Source organism: Ranitomeya imitator, chromosome 2 (assembly GCF_032444005.1).
Source record: "Ranitomeya imitator isolate aRanImi1 chromosome 2, aRanImi1.pri, whole genome shotgun sequence".
Taxonomy (NCBI): Eukaryota; Metazoa; Chordata; class Amphibia; order Anura; family Dendrobatidae; genus Ranitomeya; species Ranitomeya imitator.
This window is the reverse complement of record NC_091283.1, coordinates 154859941-154886554: the sequence shown is the minus strand read 5'-3', so window position 1 is coordinate 154886554 and position 26614 is coordinate 154859941. Positions and strand designations below refer to the sequence as shown.

At 46.7% G+C, this 26614-nt stretch overlaps 1 protein-coding gene across 2 annotated transcripts in view; it reads right to left on the bottom strand.

Moving 5' to 3' along the window:
• Positions 1–4909: 4909 nt before the first annotated feature.
• The window catches only part of ASS1 (argininosuccinate synthase 1), a 59481-nt gene continuing 37776 nt past the window's right edge, over positions 4910–26614 (bottom strand). For both annotated transcript variants that reach the window (XM_069747523.1, XM_069747524.1), the window contains exons 13-16: positions 16187–16318; positions 11272–11428; positions 9828–9893; positions 4910–5257 (exon numbers count right to left, since the gene is read on the bottom strand). In XM_069747523.1, the coding sequence (XP_069603624.1) occupies positions 5206–5257; positions 9828–9893; positions 11272–11428; positions 16187–16318 (407 nt within the window). In that variant the 3' untranslated portion in view covers positions 4910–5205. The remainder of the gene's footprint in view (positions 5258–9827; positions 9894–11271; positions 11429–16186; positions 16319–26614) is intronic.

Sequence of the window (26614 nt, the reverse complement as noted above, 5' to 3'; positions counted from 1 at the left end):
GAGGTATTGGCAGGAGAGGTCGAGGAGACCCCACCAATCCCTGAGCTGGAAGTGGCTCCTCATAAGTTCGGGACCGCTCAGCTTCAGGATCCCACCCTGGCCCGGGCACAAGAAAGGGTGGTTGAAATAAATGGAGTAGCTCAGCAACCAGGTGCTGAGACAGCTTTTCCCTGAATGGTTATCCACCAGGAGTTGTCATACCGGGTGGATAAAGTCCAGGATGAGATGGTGGAACAGCTGGTGGTACCCCAATCTTACCATCGGGCGGTGCTTGACATGACTCACTCACATGCTAGGAGGGCACTTAGGGGCTAAAAAGAAGCAGGAGAGTATTCTGCAGCATTTTTTTTGGCCTAGGGTCTACGCAGAGGCCCAGAGTTACTGTGACACGTGTCCAGAGTTCCAACTATCCTCATCAACTGCTAACTACCGGAGTCCATTGGTACCTCTGCCCATCATAGAGGTACCCTTTGAGCGGATAGCAATAGACCAGTTAGGCCCCATAGTGAAATCCGCCCATGGCCATCAACATATCTTGGTCATAGTGGACTATGCCACACAGTACCCAGAGGCAATACCTGTCTGCCACACCTCGGCCAAGCTAATAGCCCGCAATATATTTGCCGTGTTGTGTCGCATTGGGCTACCAAAGTAGATCCTTACAGATCAAGGGACTCCTTTCATGTCCAAGGTGACAGGGAGCTATGTAAGCTGCTTCGGATTAAACAGCTACGGACATCGGTGTAACATTCACAAACTTACGGGTTGGTGGTGAGATTTAATAAAACCCTCAAATCCATGCTAAAAAGGTAGTCGCCAAGGACGGGAGGGATTGGGATATGTTACTGCCCTATCTGATGTTTGCTCTCCATGAGGTACCGCAGGCGTCCACGGGGTTCTCTTCATTTGAGCTATTGTATGGCAGGCACCCGCGTGGACTGCTGGACGTAGCCAAGGAGACATGGAAACAGGAGCCCACTCCGCATGAGTGTCATCAAGCACGTGGCAAGCATGCATGACCGGATTGTGGCAGTATGGCGCATCGTAAAGGAGCATCTGATGGATGCCCAGGCCACGCAGAGCCACGTGTATAATGCAAGAGCCACCGACAGGACCTTTAAAGAAGGGGACTGTGTGTTGGTACTAGTGCCTACCGCAGAGAAAAAGCTCATGGCCAAGTGGCAAGGGCCATATGTGATACGGGGGAAGGTGGGAGAAGTAAATTATACAGTTCACCAGCCCGGGAGAAGAAAACCCAAACAGCTGTATCACGTCAACCTGTTGAAAGCGTGGAAGGATCGGGAATGATTGGTTGCGGGGGCGACCCCGGTCATACCAACAGGGGATCCTTTGTCACCGGCCGAGGCTGAGAGAGGTAAAAATAGGAGACACTCTCTTGAAACAACAGCATAGAGAGGTTAGGAAATTAGTCCAAGAGAATGCAGACGTATTCTGGGAATTACCCGGTCATACCTCCGTCATCCAGCATGACATTGTCACCGTGCCTCACGTAAGTGTAGGATTGAAACCACGGGTGCCTGAGGCCTGCAGACAAGCCATTGCAAGTGAGGTGAGACAAATGCTCCAGCTGGGAGTAATTGAGGAATCCCGGAGTGACTGGGCTAGCCCCATTGTACTAATCCCGAAGCCGGACGGGTCATTACGGTTCTGTAATGATTTCCGAAAATTGAATGAGGTGTCAAAGTTTGACCTTTATCCAATGCCCTGGGTGGATGAGCTGATCAAGCGCCTGGGTCAGGTCCAGTAATTCACCACGCTCGATCTGACCAAGGGTTATTGGCAGGTGCCGCTTATAAAGTCGGCCAAGGAAAAGAAAACCTTCATAAAACCGGAGGATCTTTCCCACTATGTATTCTTGTCCTTTGGTCTACATGGGGCCCCTGCTACGTTCCAGTGGTTGATGGACATAGTGCCGGAACGCCATCGGAAGTATACGTCAGCGTACTTGGATGACATCATCATCTTTAGCGCTGACTGGCATACCCACTTGTCTCAGGTACAATCGGTATTAGATTCGCTCAGAGACGTGGGCTTGACTGCAAATCCCAAGAAATGTGGGATATGGCTCGAGGTGATTAAATCCCAAATAAATAAAATCGAGGCCATTCAGAACTGGCCCCAACCTGTTACCACCAAACAGGTGAGAGCATTTCTCAGGATTAGGGTTGAGCGACTTATTTTTTTAGGGTCGAGTCGGGTTTCGTGAAACCTGACTATCTCTAAAGTCGAGTCGAGTGAAATCGGCCGATTATGGCGAAAAGTCGGGGATCGACCGAAACACGAAACCCAATGCAAAGTCAATGAGAATTATTATTTTTTTTTTCTTTCTCTCTCTCCCCCCCCCCCCGAACAGAAAAGCTGGTGTTACACATTGCAAATCACTACAGCGCACAAGCGACAAGATGACGATAGGCGTCCACGCCCCCAAGACCTATATCATCACTCTGCCCACGCTCCTTCATTGGCTGAAAAAATGGCGCCAAGCGCGTCATACAAAACGCGACTTTGGCGCGAAAGTCGCGTACCGCATGGCCGACCCCACACAGGGATCGGGTCGGGTTTCATGAAACCCGACTTTGCCAAAAGTCGGCGACTTTTGAAAATGAATGATCCATTTCGCTCAACCCTACTCAGGATCATTGGGTATTATCGGAGGTGAATACCCAATTCTTCAGGGAGAACAACACCCTTTACCGATCTCCTCAAGGGAAAGAAGTCTGTCATGGTTCGGTGGAACCCCCAGGTGCAGGAAGCGTACCAATCCATGAAGGTGGCAGCCCGTCCTCATTAGCCCCAATTTTCAGAAACTCTTCATTGTACAGACAGATTATTGTGGGCCTAGGAACTATCCTGTCGTAGGAGGTGGACGGAGAGAAGCATCCGGTCACCCACCCAAGTTGGAAACTCACCCCTACTTATAGCATAATGGAGAAGGTGTGCCTCTCCATTAAGGGGGCCTTGGAGTCTCTACGCTATTATTTGCTCGGTCGACCGTTTCGCTTGGTGAGATAATTCGCCCTTGGTCTGGATGAGGAATGCTTGGGTCACCAGATGGTTCCTGTCTTTGCAAAATTTTAATTTTACCGTGGAACATCAGGCAGGGATGTCACAGGGAAATGTGGATGCCCCTTCACAGGCCCCGTGTATGGTGACAAATGTTCAACCCCACAAGTTTGAACAGATGGGGGATATATGAGGCAGTGACCAGTGTTATTTGCGAGGGCCGCTATGTGTCTCCCAGAATGCGCTCAGAAGCGTATTAAGGCCATGGGAGTGCATTGCAGTCACAGGTATAGCTGTGGTTGCAATGCAGAAGAAAAGTGAGTGCTGGCTTTGGGCAAGCTATTTGTTCAAGGCAGATTTAGGAAAAGCTGTCATGGGCTTTTATTTTTTAAACGGAATACAGGAAGGTAGTGGGGTTGGTCTGTTTCCTCCTCCGAGCCAGGTTTTCCATGTGGCCTATGGCCACAGGTTGTTTGAAAAAAAACAAACCCTGAAGCAGGGTTTGGGTGTGTCGGTGAGAGTGGAGTTTTGCAGTGAGCAGAGCAGTTGGCTCTGCAAAAGCTCAGCCTGTGTGAGAGTAAGGCTGGGGTCACATCACTCATATCAATACCCGCACTGCCGCCAGCACTCGGGACCGGAGTGTGCGGCTGCATAGAAATACACGCTGAGCGCTCCGGTCCCAAGTGTCGGTGGCAGTGCCGGGTATTGATGTAACTCGCATCACGCTCGCAAGTGTGACCCCGGGCTAACACAGAGCCCAGCAGAGTGAACTCCTGGCACCCGCTACGTGATACGGTGGTGCTGTCACCCTCGGTAACCGGACGCATTTATTCCAAAGACATACTGATAGGGAATCTAGATTGTGAGCCCCATCGGGGACAGCGATGATAATTTGTGCAAAACTGTAAAGCGCTGCGGACTAGGTTAGCGCTATATAAAAATAAAGGTTATTCCAGAAACAGAGATGGGCGGTCAGAGAAGAGAGGGAGATGTATATCATGTCCACTGCCGACTGATACTGGGGCCCTTCATAGTGGTTTATTTTGCCCTTGTATGACAGGAAATTATCAATGTTATTTCCATAGATTCTATAGAAAAGAGAAAAAGCCACCTCACCCTGATGTTTTCTATGACTAATATATCACAGATAATTGGGCTGTGAATTACATTTGCACTTAACCCTGTGACTCATTCACATGGAATAATTTTGTTATTATACTCCAGAGCTGCACTCACTATTCTGCTGGTGCAGTCACTGTGCACAATACATTACTTATCCTGTACTGATCCTTAGTTACATCCTGCATTATATTCTAGAGCTGCACTCACTGTGCACAATACATTACTTATCCTGTACTGATCCTGAGTTACATCCTGTATTATACCCCAGAGCTGCACTCACTATTCTGCTGGTGCAGTCACTCTGTACATACATTACTCATCCTGAGTTACATCCTGTATTATACCCCAGAGCTGCACTCACTATTCTGCTGGTGCAGTCACTGTGTACATACATTACTTATCTTGTACTGATCCTGAGTTACATCCTGTATTATACTTCAGAGCTGCACTCACTATTCTGCTGGTGCAGTCACTGTGTACATACATTACTTATCCTGTACTGATCCTGAGTTACATCCTGTATTATACTCTAGAGCTGCACTCACTATACTGCTGGTGCAGTCTCTGTGTACGTACATTACTGATCCTGAGTTACATGCTCTATTATACCCCAGAGCTGCACTCACTCTTCTGCTACTTTATCTATGTGTCATGCACCTCTACTTGAAATCCCCTTGTTCCTGTACTCTATTAATACACCGCAGCTTTGTGCTGTAATCTTCCGCACAGCCCATTACCTGTCAGTAACACACCAAAGCCACCGTCGCTTACAATCTCGCTGAATACACAGCTTTTATTTATTTTTAATTGACTCTACAGAAATGATTTCCTTTAATATCAGCGCTGTTAACCCCTTCCGTCCCGCACAACCTCCTGGTAATTGCTGCTCGTAGACTCATGTAACCTGCGATTTACTGCGCTAAACATTTTCATTGATCACGGCGACCAATCAATGAGAGGAAGGAGAGACGGGATGAGGATAAGACGCAGGCAGCCGCCGCTCTCCTCTTCTATCGCCGCGGCTTTGTTCCTTTTCTTTTTTTCCTTTTCTTCCTGTTTTTATTTCGCAGGAGCTGTGACCTTCTTCCCTAATCGGTGATATTCTTTTAATCTGTAGAAAGAGAAGAAAAAGGTGGGGGAGGGAAAAAGTAAATTAGCGAAAGGTCGATGTCATTCATGTAAATCAATGGCAACGAGTTACAAGGTCAATTTTATTTGTTAATAAGTCAGGTAAGCGCTTTATTATGGATGCGGAATTCTATGGGGAGGGGTGTATTATTCTTCCAAAACGCCTTGGAGGACAGGAAGGTGAATGCAGATCACCGTCAATTAATGGAGAGAAAGCCTTTTATGTAAATGCTGTGGGAACCCTACCAGACCCCATACAGGACCTGACACGGTTAACCCTATCAGCGTGGTCATTCAGACCTGCACTACAGCAGCTATAGAAAAAAAATGCTGCAGAGGAAGAAGCTTTCAGAAATAGAAGAATTGTTAATAGTTTATCAAGTCACAAAATGCAAAGTGAATGAAGAAAAGACAACGGTAAATCCCATCAGTATCTGGTGCCGCCTGTCACCTTGATCATTTCTTCTAGGTCGCTAGGTCGTAGGATTATAGTCGTGTGTATGAATAAACCATTTTACCAATCAGGTAGTTACACTGCATCAGCAAGGTGTCTCCCAGGCAAACTCACTGGGGTTCATGACATGCTGCTCAAGTGCTACTGAAGTAGCACCAAGAAATGGACAATGCTGAGGATCTGGAGACACAATGGTCGGCCAAGGAAACTCGGCGCTGCTTGAGGACTTCATTATGTCTTTTATCTGCTGCATTATCAGGAGGGTCCTAAAAGTCTAGGGCTTCCTTACAGCAAACAGGGCTTTGGTCAGGATTTAATGATGTTCTGAATGTTGATAAATCCCAGCAGATACTACCCTATTATGTAATACCAACAGGGAGGCATCGGAATGGCTCCAAACAACCCCAAGATCCACCTAATGTCATCAATAACGAGGAGTCCTGGAAGTGATGATCCGGTCCCACAGAGCCCTGATGTCACATCATCCAGTCTGTCTGGGATCACATGAAGAGACAGACGGATCTGCACAAGCCTCATACACAGAAGATCTGGGGTCAGTTCTTCAAGATGTTTAGCAAAACCTTCTGCTGAGTTCCTTCATAACCTGTGTGCAAGTGATGAGAAGAAGTGATGGAGTCGATGGGCGGTCACCAGATACTGATAATGGAGGCAACGGGTGGTCACCAGATACTGATGATGGAGGCGACGGGCAGTCACCAGATACTGATGATGGAGGCAACGGGCAGTCACCAGATACTGATGATGGAGGTGACGGGCGGTCACCAGATACTGATGGAGGCGACAGGCGGTCACCAGATACTGATGATGGTGACAACGGACGGTCACCAGATACTGATGGGATTTAAATTTCTCTTTTGTTCAGTCACTTTGCATTTTGTTAATTGCGTAATAGCTTATTGTAACACTTCTATATGTTGACGCTTCTAACTCTACAGCATTTATTCCACACCTGCCTAAAACTTTTGCACAGTACTATTATTATTGATACACCGGGGACAATGGGGCCGGATGTGATACACCGGGGACAATGGGGCCGGATGTGATACACCGGGGACAATGTGGCCGGATGTGATACACCGGGGACAATGTGGCCGGATGTGATACACCGGGGACAATGGAGTCGGATGCGATACACCGGGGACAATGGAGTCGGATGTTATATTCCAACAGACAAGAGGGCCAAATGCTATACATCAGGGACAATGGGGCCGGATGTGATACACCGGGGACAATGGGGCCGGATGCAATACTCTGAGAGGTAATAGGGCTGGATGTTATATACCAGGGGCAATGGGGCCAGATGTTATACTTGAGGCAGGGGACAGGGCTGGGTGTTATACACCAGGGACAATGGGGCCAGATGTTATACTTGAGGCAGGGGACAGGGCTGGGTGTTATACACCAGGGACAATGGGGCCAGATGTTATACTCTGGCACGGGACAGGGCTGGGTGTTATACACCAATTACAATGATACCGGAAAAGATGTGGGGCCCAGTACTTTTCTCCATATAGCACATGTATGGGTGGTGTGGAGGTGGCGGTACAAATGTACAGTTAGGTCCATATATATATTTGGACAGAGACAACATTTTTCTAATTTTGGTTATAGACATTACCACAATGAATTTTAAATAAAACAATTCAGATGCAGTTGAAGTTCAGACTTTTAGCTTTCATTTGAGGGTATGCACATTAAAATTGGATGAAGGGTTTAGGAGTTTCAGCTCCTTAACATATGCCACCCTGTTTTTAAAGGGACCAAATGTATTTGGACAGATTCAATAATTGTAAATATAATGTTCAGTTTTAGTACTTGGTTGAAAACCCTTTGTTGGCAATGGCTGCCTGAAGTCTTGAACTCATGGACATCACCAGACGCTGTGTTTCCTCCTTTTTGATGCTCTGCCAGGCCTTCACTGCAGTGGTTTTCAGTTGCTGCTTGTTTGTGGGCCTTTCTGTCTGAAGTTTAATCTTTAAGAAGTGAAATGCATGCTCAATTGGGTTGAGATCAGGTGACTGACTTGGCGATTCAAGAATATTCCACTTCTTTGCTTTAATAAACTCCTGTGTTGCTTTGGCTTTATGTTTTGGGTCATTGTCCAGCTGTAGTATGAAATGACGACCAATCAGTTTGGCTGCATTTGGCTGGATCTGAGCTCACAGTATGTCTCTGAATACCTCAGAATTCATTCGGCTGCTTCTGTCCTGTGTCACATCATCAATAAACACTAGTGACCCAGTGCCCCTGGCAGCCATGCATGCCCAAGCCATCACACTGCCTCCGCCGTGTTTTACAGATAATGCGGTATGCTTTGGATCATGAGCTGTACCACGCCTTCGCCATACTTTTCTCTTTCCATCATTCTGGTAGAGGTTGATCTTGGTTTCATCTGTCCAAAGAATGTTCTTCCAGAACTGTGCTGGCTTTTTTAGATGTTTTTTAGCAAAGTCCAGTCTAGCCTTTTTATTCTTGATGCTTATGAGTGGCTTGCACCGTGCAGTGAACCCTCTGTGTTTACTTTCATGCAGTCTTCTCTTTATGGTAGATTTGGATATTGATACACCGACCTCCTGGAGAGTGTTGTTCACTTGGTTGGCTGTTGTGAAGGGGTTTCTCTTCACCCTGGAGATTATTCTGCTATCATCCACCACTGTTGTCTTCCGTGAGCGCCAAGGTCTTTTTGCATTGATGAGTTCACCAGTGCTTTCTTTCTTTCTCAGGATGTACCAAACTGTAAATTTTGCCACTCCTAATATTGTAGCAATTTCTCAGATGGTTTTTTTCTGTTTTCGCAGCTTAAGGATGGCTTGTTTCACCTGCATGGAGAGCTCCTTTGACCACATGTTTACTTCACAGCAAAACCTTCCAAATGCAAGCACCACACCTCAAATCAACTCCAGGCCTTTTATCTGCTTAATTGAGAATGACATAACGAAGGGATTGCCCACACCTTTCCATGAAATAGCGTTGGAATCAATTGTCCAATTACTTTTGGTCCCTTTAAAAACAGGGTGGCACATGTTAAGGAGCTGAAACTCCTAAACCCTTCAACCAATTTTAATGTGGATACCCTCAAATGAAAGCTAAAAGTCTGAACTTCAACTGCATCTGAATCGTTTTGTTTAAAATTCATTGTGGTAATGTCTATAACCAAAATGAGAAAAATGTTGTCTCTGTCCAAATATATATGGACCTAACTGTATTAGTAGCTATCAACCTATGTATGGTGATAAACCGAGGTAAGTGTTTGGATCCATTCACCTCCGCGTGGAGGGCACATTATAAAACACATTAAACGGGCTCTCTACCTCTATTAAAAGCCGTTTTAAGTTTGATTGTGGTCAGCTCTGTGTGATCGTGGAATTTTTGCAGTCACCAACAGGTAACTTTGCCTACTTTCAGCAGTTGATTAACGTGCTTCCTTCAATATCATGATTACTGGACCCCCTTCATCATAAAACCCTCAGCTTTATTCTCGTCTACACATATATTGGACTACATTTATCAAATCCATGTAATCGGCCTCATCTCCCCTAGAAACCAATAAGATGGCAGCTTTCATTTCTCATCTTGCTCTGTAAAACTCCGCTGTGATTGATTGCTAAGGCCTGCAAAATAATAAACCCAAATAATAGCAGCAACCAATCCCAGCACAGGTAACAGAGCAAGGTAAGAAATGACAGCTGCCCTCTGACTGGTCGCTATGGGAGACGAGGCCTAGTAGAGGAGTTTGATACATGAAACCTAATGTATGGGAAACAGAATCAATGTGAAGGAGGGGGTCCGGTATGGACGAGACTGAAGGAGACAAGGCAGTGTTTTATACAGGAGCTACAGAAAGTGTTGGCATGGCTGCAGTGATTGATAAGACCTGGACATGTCTTCCATAACAACCAGTGAGGTAACTCCTAACCTGCGTCGGAAGAGTGAAAGCTTGAACCTGATTGGTTGCCATGTGTGACTACTCCAGGCTATCACCATCAGACTCATCCCATATCCTTGTTGCCTAGCAACCAGGATAACGCTTTAAATGGCAGCAGACGTACGCCCCCTCCAAAAAATGAATGGGCCTCACCTGACAGCATTAATCCTGATGAATCCAGACGCATCACACGGCTCGTAATCTCCCTGCTTGTCCATGCTGCGGAGAGAAAGAGGAGTGTCAGTACCCCAGGTTGTCAGGTCTGCAACTGACCCTGATGTAGGGACAGACGTAGATCACTACAAAGCTGGCTACTCAAAATTCTGGGAAAGTCGGATAACAATGGCGTCCACATATAAAAGTAAGGTCCTTTAGATGCCCCCTGCCCCTCTTTTCCCATCTCTATGTCCCTACCGTTCCCTACTCGCTGTTAATATCAAACTTACAATTACGGGGAGATTGAAACATGGGAATTGTAAAAGCGAACCGCCGGCGTGCCCTGCCAGCACCGCTCCTACCCCCATCATAGAAATTACCACCAAAAAAAAAACGCTCCCAGAACGATTTTACCTCCCCTGACGTGAAAGTAAAGTATGAAGGAAAGAGACACAGAAGAAAAGCGTCGCCTTTTATTTTTGCTCATTGAAGTGACTGTGCCCTGCTCTATAATTACATTACTTTATACCCACTGAGCGGAGGCATTTCCACCCGGCGCTGGTTGCAACGGCGCGCTCGTTCCCCCTGCATCCCGTTACGCTGTCATTCAAAAGCTTTCAAAGCAAAGATGCAAAAGTCAAGAAGAAGAAAGGCAAAATGGTTGGAGCCGCAGCGAGTATAAATGCCGGCTCTCCACTGATCGCGCTCGCTTTAGCGAGTTGTTGGTATTTTTTTTCTCCTCTTTTCACTTTATTCATCTAATCTCCCCGAGAGAGAGCGAAAGTGACATAATGAGAGGGGCTGGATTTGGATGCAGAAGCTGCTGATTTGGAAATGGATGGGAGGAGGGATGGGGTATGGTGGAGATAATATGAGAGCTCAGGTAAAATAAATACAGGTGGGGTATCGGCTTCAGGTAGCGCTGCTCTTACTCTTGGCAGGCCTGTCCAGAGATAATAAGGCCCTCGGGGATTGCATTGGTGGTGGTGTCGTGGCCGACTTGGTAGCTACAATGTTGCCTTCCCTGACCCTATGAACAATCCGATCCTCTTGTGTCAAAATTGCCTTTTGTAATGCGGCAACGGCCACACTATTTTAGAGGTACAACTGCGGTTTATCTGCAAAATTGTACAGGCATTAACAATCAGCTTGAATATTGTATTGACACATGTCAGTATGGTTTTTGGCGGCCTCAGTATATGGCCAAACTCTAGTGTGATCAGGGCACGACTCCAGCAGCACAATACATGTCATGGGGCGGGGTCAGACTACACATATTGACCCTTATGTAGTCTGGAGCCACCCCCCCCCCCACAGATTTTATTGAGAGGAGCAGATGACTGCAAATCTGGGCGTTTTCTATACTGAAGCTTCATGCAATGTAATGAGGCAATGATCAGAAGTGATGGTAGCACCCAGACAATTTTAGATGGGGTCTTACCTGACCAACTCCTCGTTATACAGAGACTGCGGTGACTCACGGCCCAGCACATAAACTTGCCCCTTCAGGACAGACACCTGCACTTTGCCTTCCACCTGCTCCTGAGATTTGGAGATACAGGTACGGACGAACTCGCACTCAGGGCTGTACCAGAAACCTGCAGAAATGAGACCAGGGCATTGATCAGGACAGAGAGGCTACAGACACTAAGAAGACAGAGCAGGCAGCTCGGAAAATGGGGCATTTGCTCATGTGGCCTGGTGGTCCATTCATACAATGTGATGTACTAAGCACTACCACCATTTTCTGGAAAAGGAGCCATCTGTATAGAGTAATAAATCAGATCCCATGGTCCAGTAAGCTCACTAGTCCAGAATGACACGCCAGATTTTGGGAATTTTACCAATAGTTTACTAACTTTACGTAATTCGAGGGGTAGTGATTTTTTTTCTTTGTCATGAAATGTGAGCGCGGGTTATTTGCTGGAGATTGCTCCTGATAACTTCCCGTCTTTCATGCATGACTGCGCTGTGTGCTCTAATTATCGACGTCCGTGAACCGCAGGAGGAACCGCGGCGGTGACTTGAAACGTTTGGATGGTAATTCTAGAAAATCCGGGATCTATAGGCAGAGTTGGGGCCGCACAGGATAACTCTGCTCCCTGTATGAAAGACGCCAGGCTGCGGCCTGACCCCGCGCCTTATCAGGGTCAGGAATCAGAGACCATATGGACGTGTGCGCTGGGAGCCGGCTCAGGTGAGCTCACCTTCCATAGCATTCTCCGAAGGTAACATTAGTCACAGGCAGAAGAAAGGACTTCAACTTTCCTCCCGGGAAAGGAATACCAGAGCACATCTGTCCCTAAATCTCCGGCCGTTCCCCTGGGCTATGCAGACGTCATCAGCTAACCGTGCAACTGGGGCATTAACATTAAAGGGGCTGAGTTTTTGTAAAAGGAAAAAGGCCTTAAAGAAGCACTCCTCCCATCAAAATTTGTACCCCATGAATATATAGGAATCATCATATTATACAGCAACGTGCACTTACAATTGATCATTTTGCCTTTCTACCCACTTAATTCTTCTGGCTTCCATTAGGTCTATATCATCACGTGATTAATATCTGACGAGCTGAATCCTTCTAAGCTCTATGTAGAAACAGGAGGACAATTTTCCCTGTATGAGTAATAAGCCACAGCAAAAGTCAATGGCAGGGGGGGAGGAGGTGAATAGGGGAATGATTTTTGCAAGCACAAGACACTTCCTGTTTCTACATAGAGCAGAGAAAAGAGAAGAACTTACTGGGTGGAAAGGCAAAATGGGCAATTGTAAGTACACAGTGCAATACAATTTGATAATTGCAGTATATTGAAAGGATAAAACTTTGATGATAGTGCTTCTTTAAGAAGGCACAACCACCTTTCTTAGCTGTATCTTTCCCAGGGAATGCTGGGGTGACAACCAGTATGGCCAAAATTCAAGCTCCCACAGGGGTTGTCACCTGTAGTTCCACTGAAGTCAATAAGAATAAACAAATCCAGCGGTTTTTTTTTTTTTCTCCTTCAAACCACCACATTGCTGTGATCATGTGTAGAAATGAGCGAGTATTTCAATTTTCGATTTAGATTACCATTGCCATATTTGCAATATTCGCCGGACATAATCGAACGCCATTGGAATCAATGTGAGTACAGATGAGCGAATATGTTCGGAAATGATTATCAAACATAAATTCGGCACAAATATGGTATACATATGACACGAAAATGGCACATTCAGATTTGGCGATCGTTTTCCGAAAATATTTGCTCATCTCTAATCATGTGACTATTGTGCCTGCTGTGGGAGTTGCTGTGAAAGCATCAACAGACTGAAGGTACATTCATATGTATCTCTGTATGCAGTGAGCGCCCCCTAGTGGTGGCAGCAGAAAGAATGTTGTCTTCTATGTCTGTATACAGGGAGCTCCCCCTAGTGGTGGCTGCAGAAAGGATCTTATCATGTATCTCTGTATACAGGGAGCTCTCCCTGTGATGGCTGCAGACAGATCTTATCATGCATCTCTGTATACAGGGAGCTCCCCCTAGTGGTGGCTGCAGACAGAATCTTGTCATGTATCTCTGTATACAGGGAGCTCTCCCTGTGATGGCTGCAGACAGATCTTATCATGCATCTCTGTATACAGGGAGCTCCCCCTAGTGGTGGCTGCAGACAGAATCTTGTCATGTATCTCTGTATACAGGGAGCTCTCCCTGTGATGGCTGCAGACAGATCTTATCATGCATCTCTGTATACAGGGAGCTCCCACTAGTGGTGGCTGCAGACAGAATCTTATCATGTATCTCTGTATACAGGGAGCTCCCCCTAGTGGTGGCTGCAGACAGAATCTTATCATGTATCTCTGTATACAGGAGCTCCGTCTAGTGGTGGCTGCAGACAGGATCTTATCATGTATCTCTGTATACAGGGAGCTTCCCTAGTGGTGGCTGTAGACAGGATCTTATCATGTATCTCTGTATACAGGGAGCTACCCCTAGTGGTGGCTGCAGACAGATTCTTATCATGTATCTCTGTATACAGGGAGCTCCCCCTAGTGGTGGCTGTAGACAGGATCTTATCATGTATCTCTGTATACAGGGAGCTACCCCTAGTGGTGGCTGCAGACAGGATCTTATCATGTATCTCTGTATACAGGGAGCTTCCCTAGTGATGGCTGTAGACCGGATCTTATCATATATCTCTGTATACAGGGAGCTCCCCCTAATAGTGACTGCAGACAGGATCTTATCATGTATCTCTGTATGCAGGGCGCTCCCCCTAGTGGTGGCTGCAGACAGGATCTTATCATATATCTCTGTATACAGGGAGCTCCCCCTAATAGTGGCTGTAGACAGGATCTTATCATATATCTCTGTATACAGGGAGCTCCCCCTAGTAGTGACTGCAGACAGGATCTTATCATGTATCTCTGTATGCAGGGCGCTCCCCCTAGTGGTGGCTGTAGACAGGATCTTATCATGTATCTCTGTATGCAGGGCGCTCCCCCTAGTGGTGGCTGTAGACAGGATCTTAACATGTATCTCTGTATACAGGGAGCTCCCCCTAGTGGTGGCTGCAGACAGGATCTTACCATGTATCTCTGTATACAGGGAGCTCCCCCTAGTGGTGGCTACAGACAGGATCTTACCATATATCTCTGTATACAGGGAGCTTCCCTAGTGGTGGCTGTAGACAGGATCTTATCATGTATCTCTGTATACAGGGAGCTCCCCCTGGTGGTGGCTGCAGACAGAATCTTATCATGTATCTCTGTATACAGGGAGCTCCCCCTAGTGGTGGCTGCAGACAGAATCTTATCATGTATCTCTGTATACAGGGAGCTTCCCCTAGTGGTGGCTGCAGACAGAATCTTATCATGTATCTCTGTATACAGGGAGCTCCCCCTAGTGGTGGCTGTAGACAGGATCTCAGCATGTATGGCTGCCATCACACTAGCAATATTTGGTCAGTATTTTACATCAGTATTTGTAAGCCAAAACCAGGAGTGGGTGATAAATGCAGAAATGGTGACATGTTTCTATTATACTTTTTCTCTATTTGTTCCACTCCTGGTTTTGGCTTACAAATACTGATGTAAAATACTGACCAAATACTGCTAGTGTGACGGCAGCCTATCTCTGTATACAGAGACCTCCCCCTACTGGTGGCTGCAGACAGAACCTTATCATTTACCTCTGTATACAGGGAGCTCCCCCTGTGGTGGCTGCAGACAGAATCTTATCATGTAGCTCTGTATACAGGGAGCTCCCCCTAGTGGTGGCTACAGACAGAATCTTATCATGTATCTCTGTATACAGGGAGCTTCCCCTAGTGATGGCTGCAGACAGGATCTTATCATATATCTCTGCATACAGGGAGCTCCCCCTAGTGCTGGCAACAGACAGAATCTTATGTATATCTGTATACAGGGAGCTCCCCCTAGTGGTGACTGCAGACAGAATCTTATCATATATCTCTGTATACAGGGAGCTCCCCCTAGTGGTGGCTGCAGACAGAATCTTATTGTGTATCTCTGTATACAGGGAGCTCCCCCAGTGGTGGCTGCAGACAGGATCTTATGTATCTCTGTATACAGGGAGCTCCCCCTAGTGGTGGCTGCAGACAGGATCTTATGTATCTCTGTATACAGGGAGCTCCCCCTAGTGGTAGCTGCACACAGGATCTTATCATGTATCTCTATATACAGGGAGCTCCCCCTAGTGGTGGCTGCAGATAGAATCTTATCATGTATCTCTGTATACAGGGAGCTCCCCCTAGTGGTGGCTGCAGACAGAATCTTATTGTGTATCTCTGTATACAGGGAGCTCCCCCAGTGGTGGCTGCAGACAGGATCTTATGTATCTCTGTATACAGGGAGCTCCCCCTAGTGGTGGCTGCAGACAGGATCTTATGTATCTCTGTATACAGGGAGCTCCCCCTAGTGGTAGCTGCACACAGGATCTTATCATGTATCTCTATATACAGGGAGCTCCCCCTAGTGGTGGCTGCAGATAGAATCTTATCATGTATCTCTGTATACAGGGAGCTTCCCCTAGTGGTGGCTGCAGATAGAATCTTATCATGTATCTCTGTATACAGGGAGCTCCCCCTAGTGGTGACTGCAGACAGAATCTTACTTTGTTTCTCTATGGCAATGCATTTCTCAGTTTACCAACCACATCTCCAACCAATATGATATTTATCATTGTGACGTTTTAGATCACCTATATGAGCATCTTCACGTTGAGCTTTGTGTGAAGCTCTCCTTTAAGCCCCAAAGTCTGCATTGCTGGTGTGCAGAAATTACAAGGGGCGCTGCTCTACGATGTTATCACGTCAGTGACACGGGTAACACGGGCGAGGCACGGGTCACCTACCATTGTAGACCTGCTCGGAGAACCTCAGCGACAGCCCCTGCTTGATCTTCCGCACCTCGCGGTCCATGGTGAACGTCTCGATGTCTAAGTGAGCGTGGTGCAGGATGGTTCCTGCTGGCGTCTCGTAGATACCTAGTCAGATTTTTTTTTTTCCCAGGCAAAGGGAGGGAGAGAGGAAAAAAAAATAGAGAAAAAAAATAATAAAGACAAGGATACATGAAGCCCAAATTGCTGTCAAATGACACCATTAATGAGGCCTGTGACAGCAGAACTGCAGACGGACTTCATTCACTCTCAGCTTGCAGCAAAGTGTGTGTGTCATTACTACCCCGCTGGGGGCAAAGACAGACCACTTCGCACCTTGTGGTGAAAATGTGTAGATTCCTCTTTTTTTGAAGAGGCTGAAATGACAGGTTTCAAGAACTGATCGCTTCACCGTCTCTAGCCCACCGGACTCCCGCAGAAAGGCTGTAATTAAAGCCAAGGAGAAGGAGAGGAGGCATGGAGGAGAAGGGCCTGAAATAACAGTTCTCTATGGACCCCCCTCCTCGCCTCCCCTCCCTTTATTCCCCTACTTCACTCTCACTTTCGGCCAAGCATAAGCGCTTAGGAAATAATACTATTTAAAACAGCCGTGATTGGAAGCCGCGCCGGCTCACGCCGTGATGGAGAGCGATACGCCAGGCAACAAAGCTGAAAGTATCTCCCTCTCGAGGATAACTGCTCATTTAGATAAGTGTCCGCCGGCTTTGGAAGGCAGCCGAGCGGAGTGACAGGTTAATTCTCCGCCTGTCAGAACAATGTTAAACTATGTTGGACACGAAGCCTGTAACTTGCTGGGTTCTGAGCCGCCAGCGCCGGTCTGGAGAGGCGGCAGTGAGGACGGTGGAAAACATGAGCCATCCGGGCCTGTGATCCAGCCCGATCGGGGCACGACGTGTCATTTCCCCTCTCAAAAGGAGTTTAGGGACTCGCTGTTGTTTTTACTTAACTGCATGCATTTTCAGCCAAAAATCAGTTTTGCAATTGGGTTTAGTTAAAAATTGTTGCATCGTTTTGCTTTTCCAGGGTCTTGGTTTCCCTGCACATTCATCTCTGATGTGGTCATAAATCAGCTGAGAGGAGCTCAGAAAAACAAACAGATAAAAGTAGAAATGGTCCCAGTGGATCCTCAGAATGAGCTCGCTGACAGATCCTCGGTTAACTCATGTAGATAAAAAAAATAGTCTCCAAAGGCTGCAACGCCTTAAGAGATCATTCTCTGTATATATTTAAAGTTGCCCCAGAGAGGTCATACCCTACACTCTCGTTTTAAATCCTACAAAAAAATACTGCACAAAAAACGGGAATGTAACACAAAACACTAGTTTATTAATACAATTCAATAATAAAATGGTACAAAACAAAGGGGGATAATCTGAAGGTGACAACTACAAGGGGCCGCAGATCAGAGGCTATAATCATGCAAGAAAATGGTAATTATGTCCACCATGGGGATTACCATACAAAATAGTGGGTTCATAAACATGTAAGTGAATTCCAGTCAGCTGGTACACAGCATCCAGCCATACAAGACAAAGTAAACGTAAGCAGTAATGGATACATAAACATGAAGATGAATTCCAATCAGCTGGTACACAGCATCCAGCCAATATGAGCCACAGTAGACATATGCGTAAGTAAACAAGTAAGGCTACTTTCACACTAGCGTCGGATTCGGCCCGTCGAATTGCGTCGGGCCGAGATTCCGACGCTAGCGTTTGATGCGCCGCACAACGGGTGCAGCGGATGCATTTCTCCGGCGCATCCGCTGCCCCATTGTGAGGTGCGGGGAGGTGGGGGCGGAGTTCCGGCCGCGCATGCGCAGTCGGAAAAAGCGGTCCGTCGGCTGCAAAAAACGTTACATTTAACGGTTTTTGCTCCCGGCGGTCCGCCACAACACAGCGCAACCGTCGCAAGACTGTTGCGCCGTGTGTCAATACGTCGCAATGCGTCGGTAATGTAACTCTATGGGGCAAAAACGCATCCTGCAAACAACTTTGCAGGATGCGTTTTTTCCCCTAAATGACACATTGCGACGTATTAAAAAAAACGCCAGTGTGAAAGTAGCCTAAAGCATGTATTACGTCGGACCTGCGGCGCCACCACCCCTACGCGCGTTTTGGCGTGCGTGCCTTCTTCCCAATAGGGCACAGGTGTAATCTATGACACACTGTGTATTGTGTTTCAATCTTTTTGGTTTACACTCTGGTTTTAAATAGATTGCTCCAAATTCTAAAAAAATAGCTGCTTTATTCCTCAAACAGCGCCACCTCTGTCCACAGGTTGTGTCTTGTATTGCAGCTCAGCTCGGTTCCCACCGGCTCCTGCAATCAGTGAGGCCAGGAAGCCATTCAGTACAGGCCCCTTTACCCTCTGGGGGCCGGAGCCTCCTGTGATGTTCTCTGAAGGGTGAGAGTCGCAGTGTAACACGGGCGACTGATGGTACTGGGTAAGACTGCAGCCCTGCCCGCTCGCCATGTGCCAGAGGTGCCACAGTCCATACCACAGAGACAGCCCTGCAGCTGGGCACCGTGGGGGCACAGCTCAGGTGTAACCCTCTTTGTGAAGTTGCCCTCATCCTGAAAGTTTATTATGGACGGGAGTCGTCAAGAGACAAACCAGCCGCAAAGTAATCTGCAGGCGAGCAGGGCGACATCTTCTCGTTTCTACTGTCTCCAAAATTACTCCCTTTACAGTCCTGGAAATTCTGTGAAAAATGAAGTGCTGGTAATGGAGAGCGATGACAGGTCCGAGCATGAGGGTAGGGAGACAGCCGGGACCAGAGGCAGCATCTAATCCTATCCCGTGTGATACTGTCTGCTGAGCCATGTATCTAATCCTATCCCGTGTGATACTGTCTGCTGAGCCGTGTATCTAATCCTATCCCGTGTGATACTGTCTGCTGAGCCGTGTATCTAATCCTATCCCGTGTGATACTGTCTGCTGAGCCGTGTATCTAATCCTATCCCGTGTGATACTGTCTGCTGAGCCGTGTATCTAATCCTATCCCGTGTGATACTGTCTGCTGAGCCATGTATCTAATCCTATCCCGTGTGATACTGTCTGCTGAGCCATGTATCTAATCCTATCCCGTGTGATACTGTCTGCTGAGCCATGTATCTAATCCTATCCCGTGTGATACTGTCTGCTGAGCCATGTATCTAATCCTATCCCGTGTGATACTGTCTGCTGAGCCATGTATCTAATCCTATCCCGTGTGATACTGTCTGCTGAGCCATGTATCTAATCCTATCCCGTGTGATACTGTCTGCTGAGCCATGTATCTAATCCTATCCCGTGTGATACTGTCTGCTGAGCCATGTATCTAATCCTATCCCGTGTGATACTGTCTGCTGAGCCATGTATCTAATCCTATCCCGTGTGATACTGTCTGCTGAGCCATGTATCTAATCCTATCCCGTGTGATACTGTCTGCTGAGCCATGTATCTAATCCTATCCCGTGTGATACTGTCTGCTGAGCCATGTATCTAATCCTATCCCGTGTGATACTGTCTGCTGAGCCATGTATCTAATCCTATCCCGTGTGATACTGTCTGCTGAGCCATGTATCTAATCCTATCCCGTGTGATACTGTCTGCTGAGCCATGTATCTAATCCTATCCCGTGTGATACTGTCTGCTGAGCCGTGTATCTAATCCTATCCCGTGTGATACTGTCTGCTGAGCCGTGTATCTAATCCTATCCCGTGTGATACTGTCTGCTGAGCCGTGTATCTAATCCTATCCCGTGTGATACTGTCTGCTGAGCCGTGTATCTAATCCTATCCCGTGTGATACTGTCTGCTGAGCCGTGTATCTAATCCTATCCCGTGTGATACTGTCTGCTGAGCCGTGTATCTAATCCTATCCCGTGTGATACTGTCTGCTGAGCCGTGTATCTAATCCTATCCCGTGTGATACTGTCTGCTGAGCCGTGTATCTAATCCTAACCCGTGTCATACTGTCTGCTGAGCCGTGTATCTAATCCTATCCCGTGTCATACTGTCTGCTGAGCCGTGTATCTAATCCTATCCCGTGTGATACTGTCTGCTGAGCCGTGTATCTAATCCTATCCCGTGTGATACTGTCTGCTGAGCCGTGTATCTAATCCTATCCTGATACTGTCTGCTGAGCTGTGTATCCAATCCTATCCTGTGTGATACTGTCTGCTGAGCCGTGTATCTAATCCTATCCTGTGTGATACTGTCTGCTGAGCCGTGTATCTAATCCTATCCTGTGTGATACTGTCTGCTGAGCCGTGTATCTAATCCTATCCTGTGTGATACTGTCTGCTGAGCCGTATATCTAATCCTATCCTGTGTGATACTGTCTGCTGAGCCGTGTATCTAATCCTATCCTGATACTGTCTGCTGAGCTGTGTATCTAATCCTATCCCGTGTGATACTGTCTGCTGAGCCGTGTATCTAATCCTATCCTGATACTGTCTGCTGAGCTGTGTATCCAATCCTATCCTGTGTGATACTGTCTGCTGAGCCGTGTATCTAATCCTATCCTGTGTGATACTGTCTGCTGAGCCGTGTATCTAATCCTATCCTGTGTGATACTGTCTGCTGAGCCGTGTATCTAATCCTATCCTGTGTGATACTGTCTGCTGAGCCGTATATCTAATCCTATCCTGTGTGATACTGTCTGCTGAGCCGTGTATCTAATCCTATCCTGATACTGTCTGCTGAGCTGTGTATCCAATCCTATCCTGTGTGATACTGTCTGCTGAGCCGTGTATCTAATCCTATCCTGTGTGATACTGTCTGCTGAGCCGTATATCTAATCCTATCCTGTGTGATACTGTCTGCTGAGCCATGTATCTAATCCTATCCTGTGTGATACTGTCTGCTGAGCCATGTATCTAATCCTATCCTGTGTGATACTGTCTGCTGAGCCGTGTATCTAATCCTATCCCGTGTGATACTGTCTGCTGAGCCATGTATCTAATCCTATCCCGTGTGATACTGTCTGCTGAGCCGTGTATCTAATCCTATCCCGTGTGATACTGTCTGCTGAGCCGTGTATCTAATCCTATCCCGTGTGATACTGTCTGCTGAGCCGTGTATCTAATCCTATCCCGTGTGATACTGTCTGCTGAGCCGTGTATCTAATCCTATCCCGTGTGATACTGTCTGCTGAGCCGTGTATCTAATCCTATCCTGTGTGATACTGTCTGCTGAGCCGTGTATCTAATCCTATCCTGTGTGATACTGTCTGCTGAGCCGTATATCTAATCCTATCCTGTGTGATACTGTCTGCTGAGCCGTGTATCTAATCCTATCCTGTGTGATACTGTCTGCTGAGCCGTGTATCTAATCCTATCCTGTGTGATACTGTCTGCTGAGCCGTGTATCTAATCCTATCCTGTGTGATACTGTCTGCTGAGCCGTGTATCTAATCCTATCCTGTGTGATACTGTCTGCTGAGCCGTGTATCTAATCCTATCCTGTGTGATACTGTCTGCTGAGCCGTGTATCTAATCCTATCCTGTGTGATACTGTCTGCTGAGCTGTGTATCTAATCCTATCCTGTGTGATACCGTCTGCTGAGCCGTGTATCTAATCCTATCCTGTGTGATACCGTCTGCTGAGCCGTGTATCTAATCCTATCCTGTGTGATACCGTCTGCTGAGCCGTGTATCTAATCCTATCCTGTGTGATACTGTCTGCTGAGCCGTGTATCTAATCCTATCCTGTGTGCTCCTGACCCATGTATATAAACACTGGGGTCTGTCTTGCTGACAGCCCGGACATTCTAGGGCCCCGTTATCCTGGAACATGTGCAGGTGTGGGGGCCCATGACCATTCCTGGCGCTGCCATCCACATCGGGGCTGCTTGCTGTTGTGTGATCCTCCCTCTCGGCAGCGGATGGTGGGGGTTCTTGTTTACATGTTTTCTCTGCTGTGACATCTGTCAACAGTTAAAAGAAAGTGCGCTGAAGCCGCTGACAGCACTGGAGGCGCAGACACCCCGCCAGCACGAGAGGATGGAGGTGATGTGACAGGGCCCCAGAACACGCGGCTGCCTCACCGCTGCACCCCGCAAACATGGCTGTCATATGTGTGATCAGAGCACAGTATCGCAGACAGTATCACACAGGATAGGATTAGATACACGGCTCAGCAGACAGTATCACATCATGGGATTAGATACACGGCTCAGCAGGCAGTATCACACAGGATAGGATTAGATACACGGCTCAGCAGACAGTATCACACAGGATAGGATTAGATACACGGCTCAGCAGACAGTATCACACAGGATAGGATTAGATACACGGCTCAGCAGACAGTATCACACAGGATAGGATTAGATACAGAACTCAGCAGACAGTATCACACAGGATAGGATTAGATACACGGCTCAGCAGACAGTATCACACAGGATAGGATTAGATACAGAACTCAGCAGGCAGTATCACACAGGATAGGATTAGATACACGGCTCAGCAGACAGTATCACACAGGACAGGATTAGATACACGGCTCAGCAGACAGTATCACACAGGATAGGATTAGATACACGGCTCAGCAGACAGTATCACACAGGATAGGATTAGATACAGAACTCAGCAGACAGTATCACACAGGATAGGATTAGATACACGGATCAGCAGACAGTATCACACATGATGAGATTAGATACACGGCTCAGCAGTAGGGTCCTGGCATACAGTAAGTAACTGGGGGTTTCTGCGGCTGCTCCTTCCCATCGGCTCCTTATACTTGGTAGCACTTCAGATTTTCGTGTTTTGGGTGTAATTTATCAGATTTTTGGCTCGGTTACAAGCTCGGCGTTCGGCTGAATTATTTTTACCGTTAGATGAATAAACATGTTGTTTCCCCGCTGTATCCGAGCTGACGAGTGTAACTCATTATACAGCGGAGAGCAGAAATAGAGCAAAGAGGAGGCAGAAGGCGAGTCACACCAATCAGAGGAGCTGTACGGGAGATCTATGCCTGGGACCCCGCAGGTCCAACTCGCTAGACCACTCCTATACGGACCATAGACAGAACCGAGCTGAGATGACAAATCCACATCACTGGTGGCAGCTATTACCACTCTAGGCCACCAGGGATGTTTCTATTAAACTCTTCAGTGCCCGGGATCATTGGGCTATTATAATCTATGCTTTTTCTACCCAAGACCACCAGGGACCTAAAAGTGAACACTTTCTAGTCCATAGACCACAGAAGGATGTTGTCAGTAACCCTTCACTCCCCTTGATCACCAGGATAATTACATCCCCATTCTTTTCTGTAGACCACTAGGGATGTTACAGGTGCCTCCCAAGGGTATTAGTTTAGGCTACAAGGTAGGATAAAATGAACTCATCCATGACTCTAGGCCACCAAAGCATTTCCAATTACCCATTCCTAGACCACTAGGGGAAGTTACTAATAACCCTTTCACAACCCTAGACCACAAGGACCATTAACACCAACCTCTTTATAACCTTAGACCGCCAAGGGGAATAAAATTTACCCCAGTACAAACCTAGATCATAAAGGATTTTACAGTTAAGCCATTATACTCTGTGGAGAATCAGGTGATGCCACCGTTAACCCCCCGGAGTATTACAATTAATCTATTTACTACTACCTTAGACCACCATGTAGATTAAAATGAACCCCTTCACAACCATAGACCACCAGAGAAATGACATGTACCCATTTTCTTCACTAGACCATTAGAGGATGTTATCATTAACCCATGACTCTAGACCACAAGGGCCGCTATATTACTTTAGACCCCCAGTGAGAATAATCTGAACCCCTTTATGAAACTTTAAATATCAAGGGGCTTTAGAATTAACCCATTATATCCTGTGGAAAACCAGGGAATTATAATTTATTTCCTTACTATACTAAAATTTACTCCCTCACTGCCGTAGGCCATCAGGGACTTTACAATTAAACAATTATCTTCCCTAGCCCATTAGGGAATGTTCCCATCAACCCTAGATGACAAGGTTCATTTCCACCAACCTCCTAGGCTATATGCCCATGATCCGGAAGTAGCAGCGCTTTGTATACAGCGTATTTTAGCGGTGTCCAATACGCTGCTGTCTATTGAACGCAGGTAGATCCGCATGTGATCACTGAACCATGCGGATTTACCGCATTCAATACATTTTCTATTAATGGAATTTCTGTTGCGGAGATTAGAATCTTCTTGAGAGAAATTGACATGTTGCGGTCTTGAAAGACGCGCCGCATGTCAGTCTCCACGGGTGAGCCGCAGGTGTCTGCACAAACATCGTGGACATGGGATTTCTAGAAATCCCATCCACTATGCTGTAAGATCTGGCCGCTGCAGGATGAACGCTTCATAAGTATGCAGCATCAAACCCGCAGGAATTGTTTATCGTGGGCTCGTACCCTTTGTCCAATAAGGAAGATTAATTAGCCTGTTTACTCCCCTAGACCAGGGGTCCCCAACTCCAGTCCTCAAAGCCCACCAACAGGTCATGTTTTCAGGATTTCCTTTGCATTGCACAGGTGATGCAATTATTGCCTGGGCAAGACTAAGGAAATCCTGAAAACATGACATGTTGGTGGGCCTTGAGGACTGGAGTTGGGGACCCCTGCCCTAGACCACCAGGGAAAAACAGGATTAAGCTTTAAAAATACCAAAGGCCAAACTATATCATTAACCAATAAACCACTCCAGATCTCCGGAAATACAATCACCTTTCCGTATGAAAAATTTTAGGCGTCCTTTAGATCACCGTAGACCACCAGGAATAATCTGATCAACCCCAAAGTCCGTCTAGACTATCAGGAATATTTAGCGTTAACCTAGGACAATCAGTACAACCCTCCCAGAGTGATCTATCCAGGCAGAATTATTCTCCCACTAATTTCCTTTTTAGTATGACAAAGTAAAAAAAAAACAAAAACACACAAATTCTCAGGTGCCAATTGAAGGAATTACACAGCACCCCACCACCCACCGCCTTCGGGACGACCCCAACACAAAACAAAACTTTTTAGAAACTTTTTTTCTTTCCATTCAGACGGAAAATTATTGCCACTTGTCTTAACGGAAAATGGAGATAAAAAGAGAAATTAAAGCATAAAAAAAAAAGAAATTAAAAAAAGAAATCGCCTTTGTTCTTTTGGCAGAATTAAAGGCTGAAGCGTGCCGCACTTTTTCCCTCCCACAGATTTAATTTACTTGACTTAATTAGGCCTCCTTCAGCGCAAAAAAACATAATTTGATAATGAGGTTGTGAAAAGACGGAATATGCATCAAATCTATTGTAATTTCAGCGGCCCGAGCGCCGAGCAGCCTATTGTCAGAGGCACGGAGCGAGCGCCGCACACAGAGCGAGCCCTGCCCCCGCCACACAATCCACTGGCCGTCGCCGTTTCTTAATTCTGCATATTCAAGAACTCTGCTTGCTGTCAGTAATAGAGAATATGGTCATTTTATTTATTTCCAGAGGCTGAAAACCCTGTACAGGCCTAATTCTTTTTACAGCAGAGGTTTTGTTACAGTGATCTACAAACATCTACTGCCTGATTGTTACAATGTATCCCTCCCCAGGATTGATGGTTTACATTGGGTGTAAGAAGTGTTCCATCAGGCACAAGGTTCTCAGTATGTAATCTATGGGGTTTCCATTCACTGATGGCAAGCAGAGATATTGGAAATGGTCGGGTAAGGCTACTTTCACACTAGCGTGATCTGCAATCCGTCACAATGCGTCGTTTTGCAGAAAAAACGCATCCTGCAAAAGTGCTTGCAGGATGCGTTTTTTCCCCATAGACTTGTATTGACGACGCATTTGCGACGGATTGCCACACGTCGCATCCGTCGAGCGACGGATGCGTCGTGCTTCTGCGGACCGTCGGGAGCTTTTTTGCTGTAACGTGTAACATTTTTTGCTCCTGACGGACCGCTTTTTCCGACCGCGCATGCGCGGCCGGAACTCCGCCCCCACCTCCCCGCACCTTACAATGGGGCAGCGGATGCGCCGGAGAAATGCATCCGCTGCCTCCATTGTGCAATGCGTTAAACGCTAGCGTCGGAATCTCTCCCCGACGCATTGCGACGGGGAGATTCCGACGCTAGTGTGAAAGTAGCCTAACTGATACACAAAGACCCAGAGACATCCACGCTGGCATTTTATACACTGTTCAAACCATTGGCCGGGACTGGTGTAAAAAAGGCAAAAGTCCCAAAATCTTTTAGCATGTAAAAAAAATTTGTAATAATTGAAACCGTTTTACATCAGAATTGTGGGAAAAAAAAATCCCGTTTAATGAATGAATTGGCCCAAGTTTTTTTTTTAATTTTTATAAAGTTTATCAACTTTTCCCCAAAAATTAGGAACTTATTCAACTCCTTCCCTGCCACCAAACTGGTTTGATA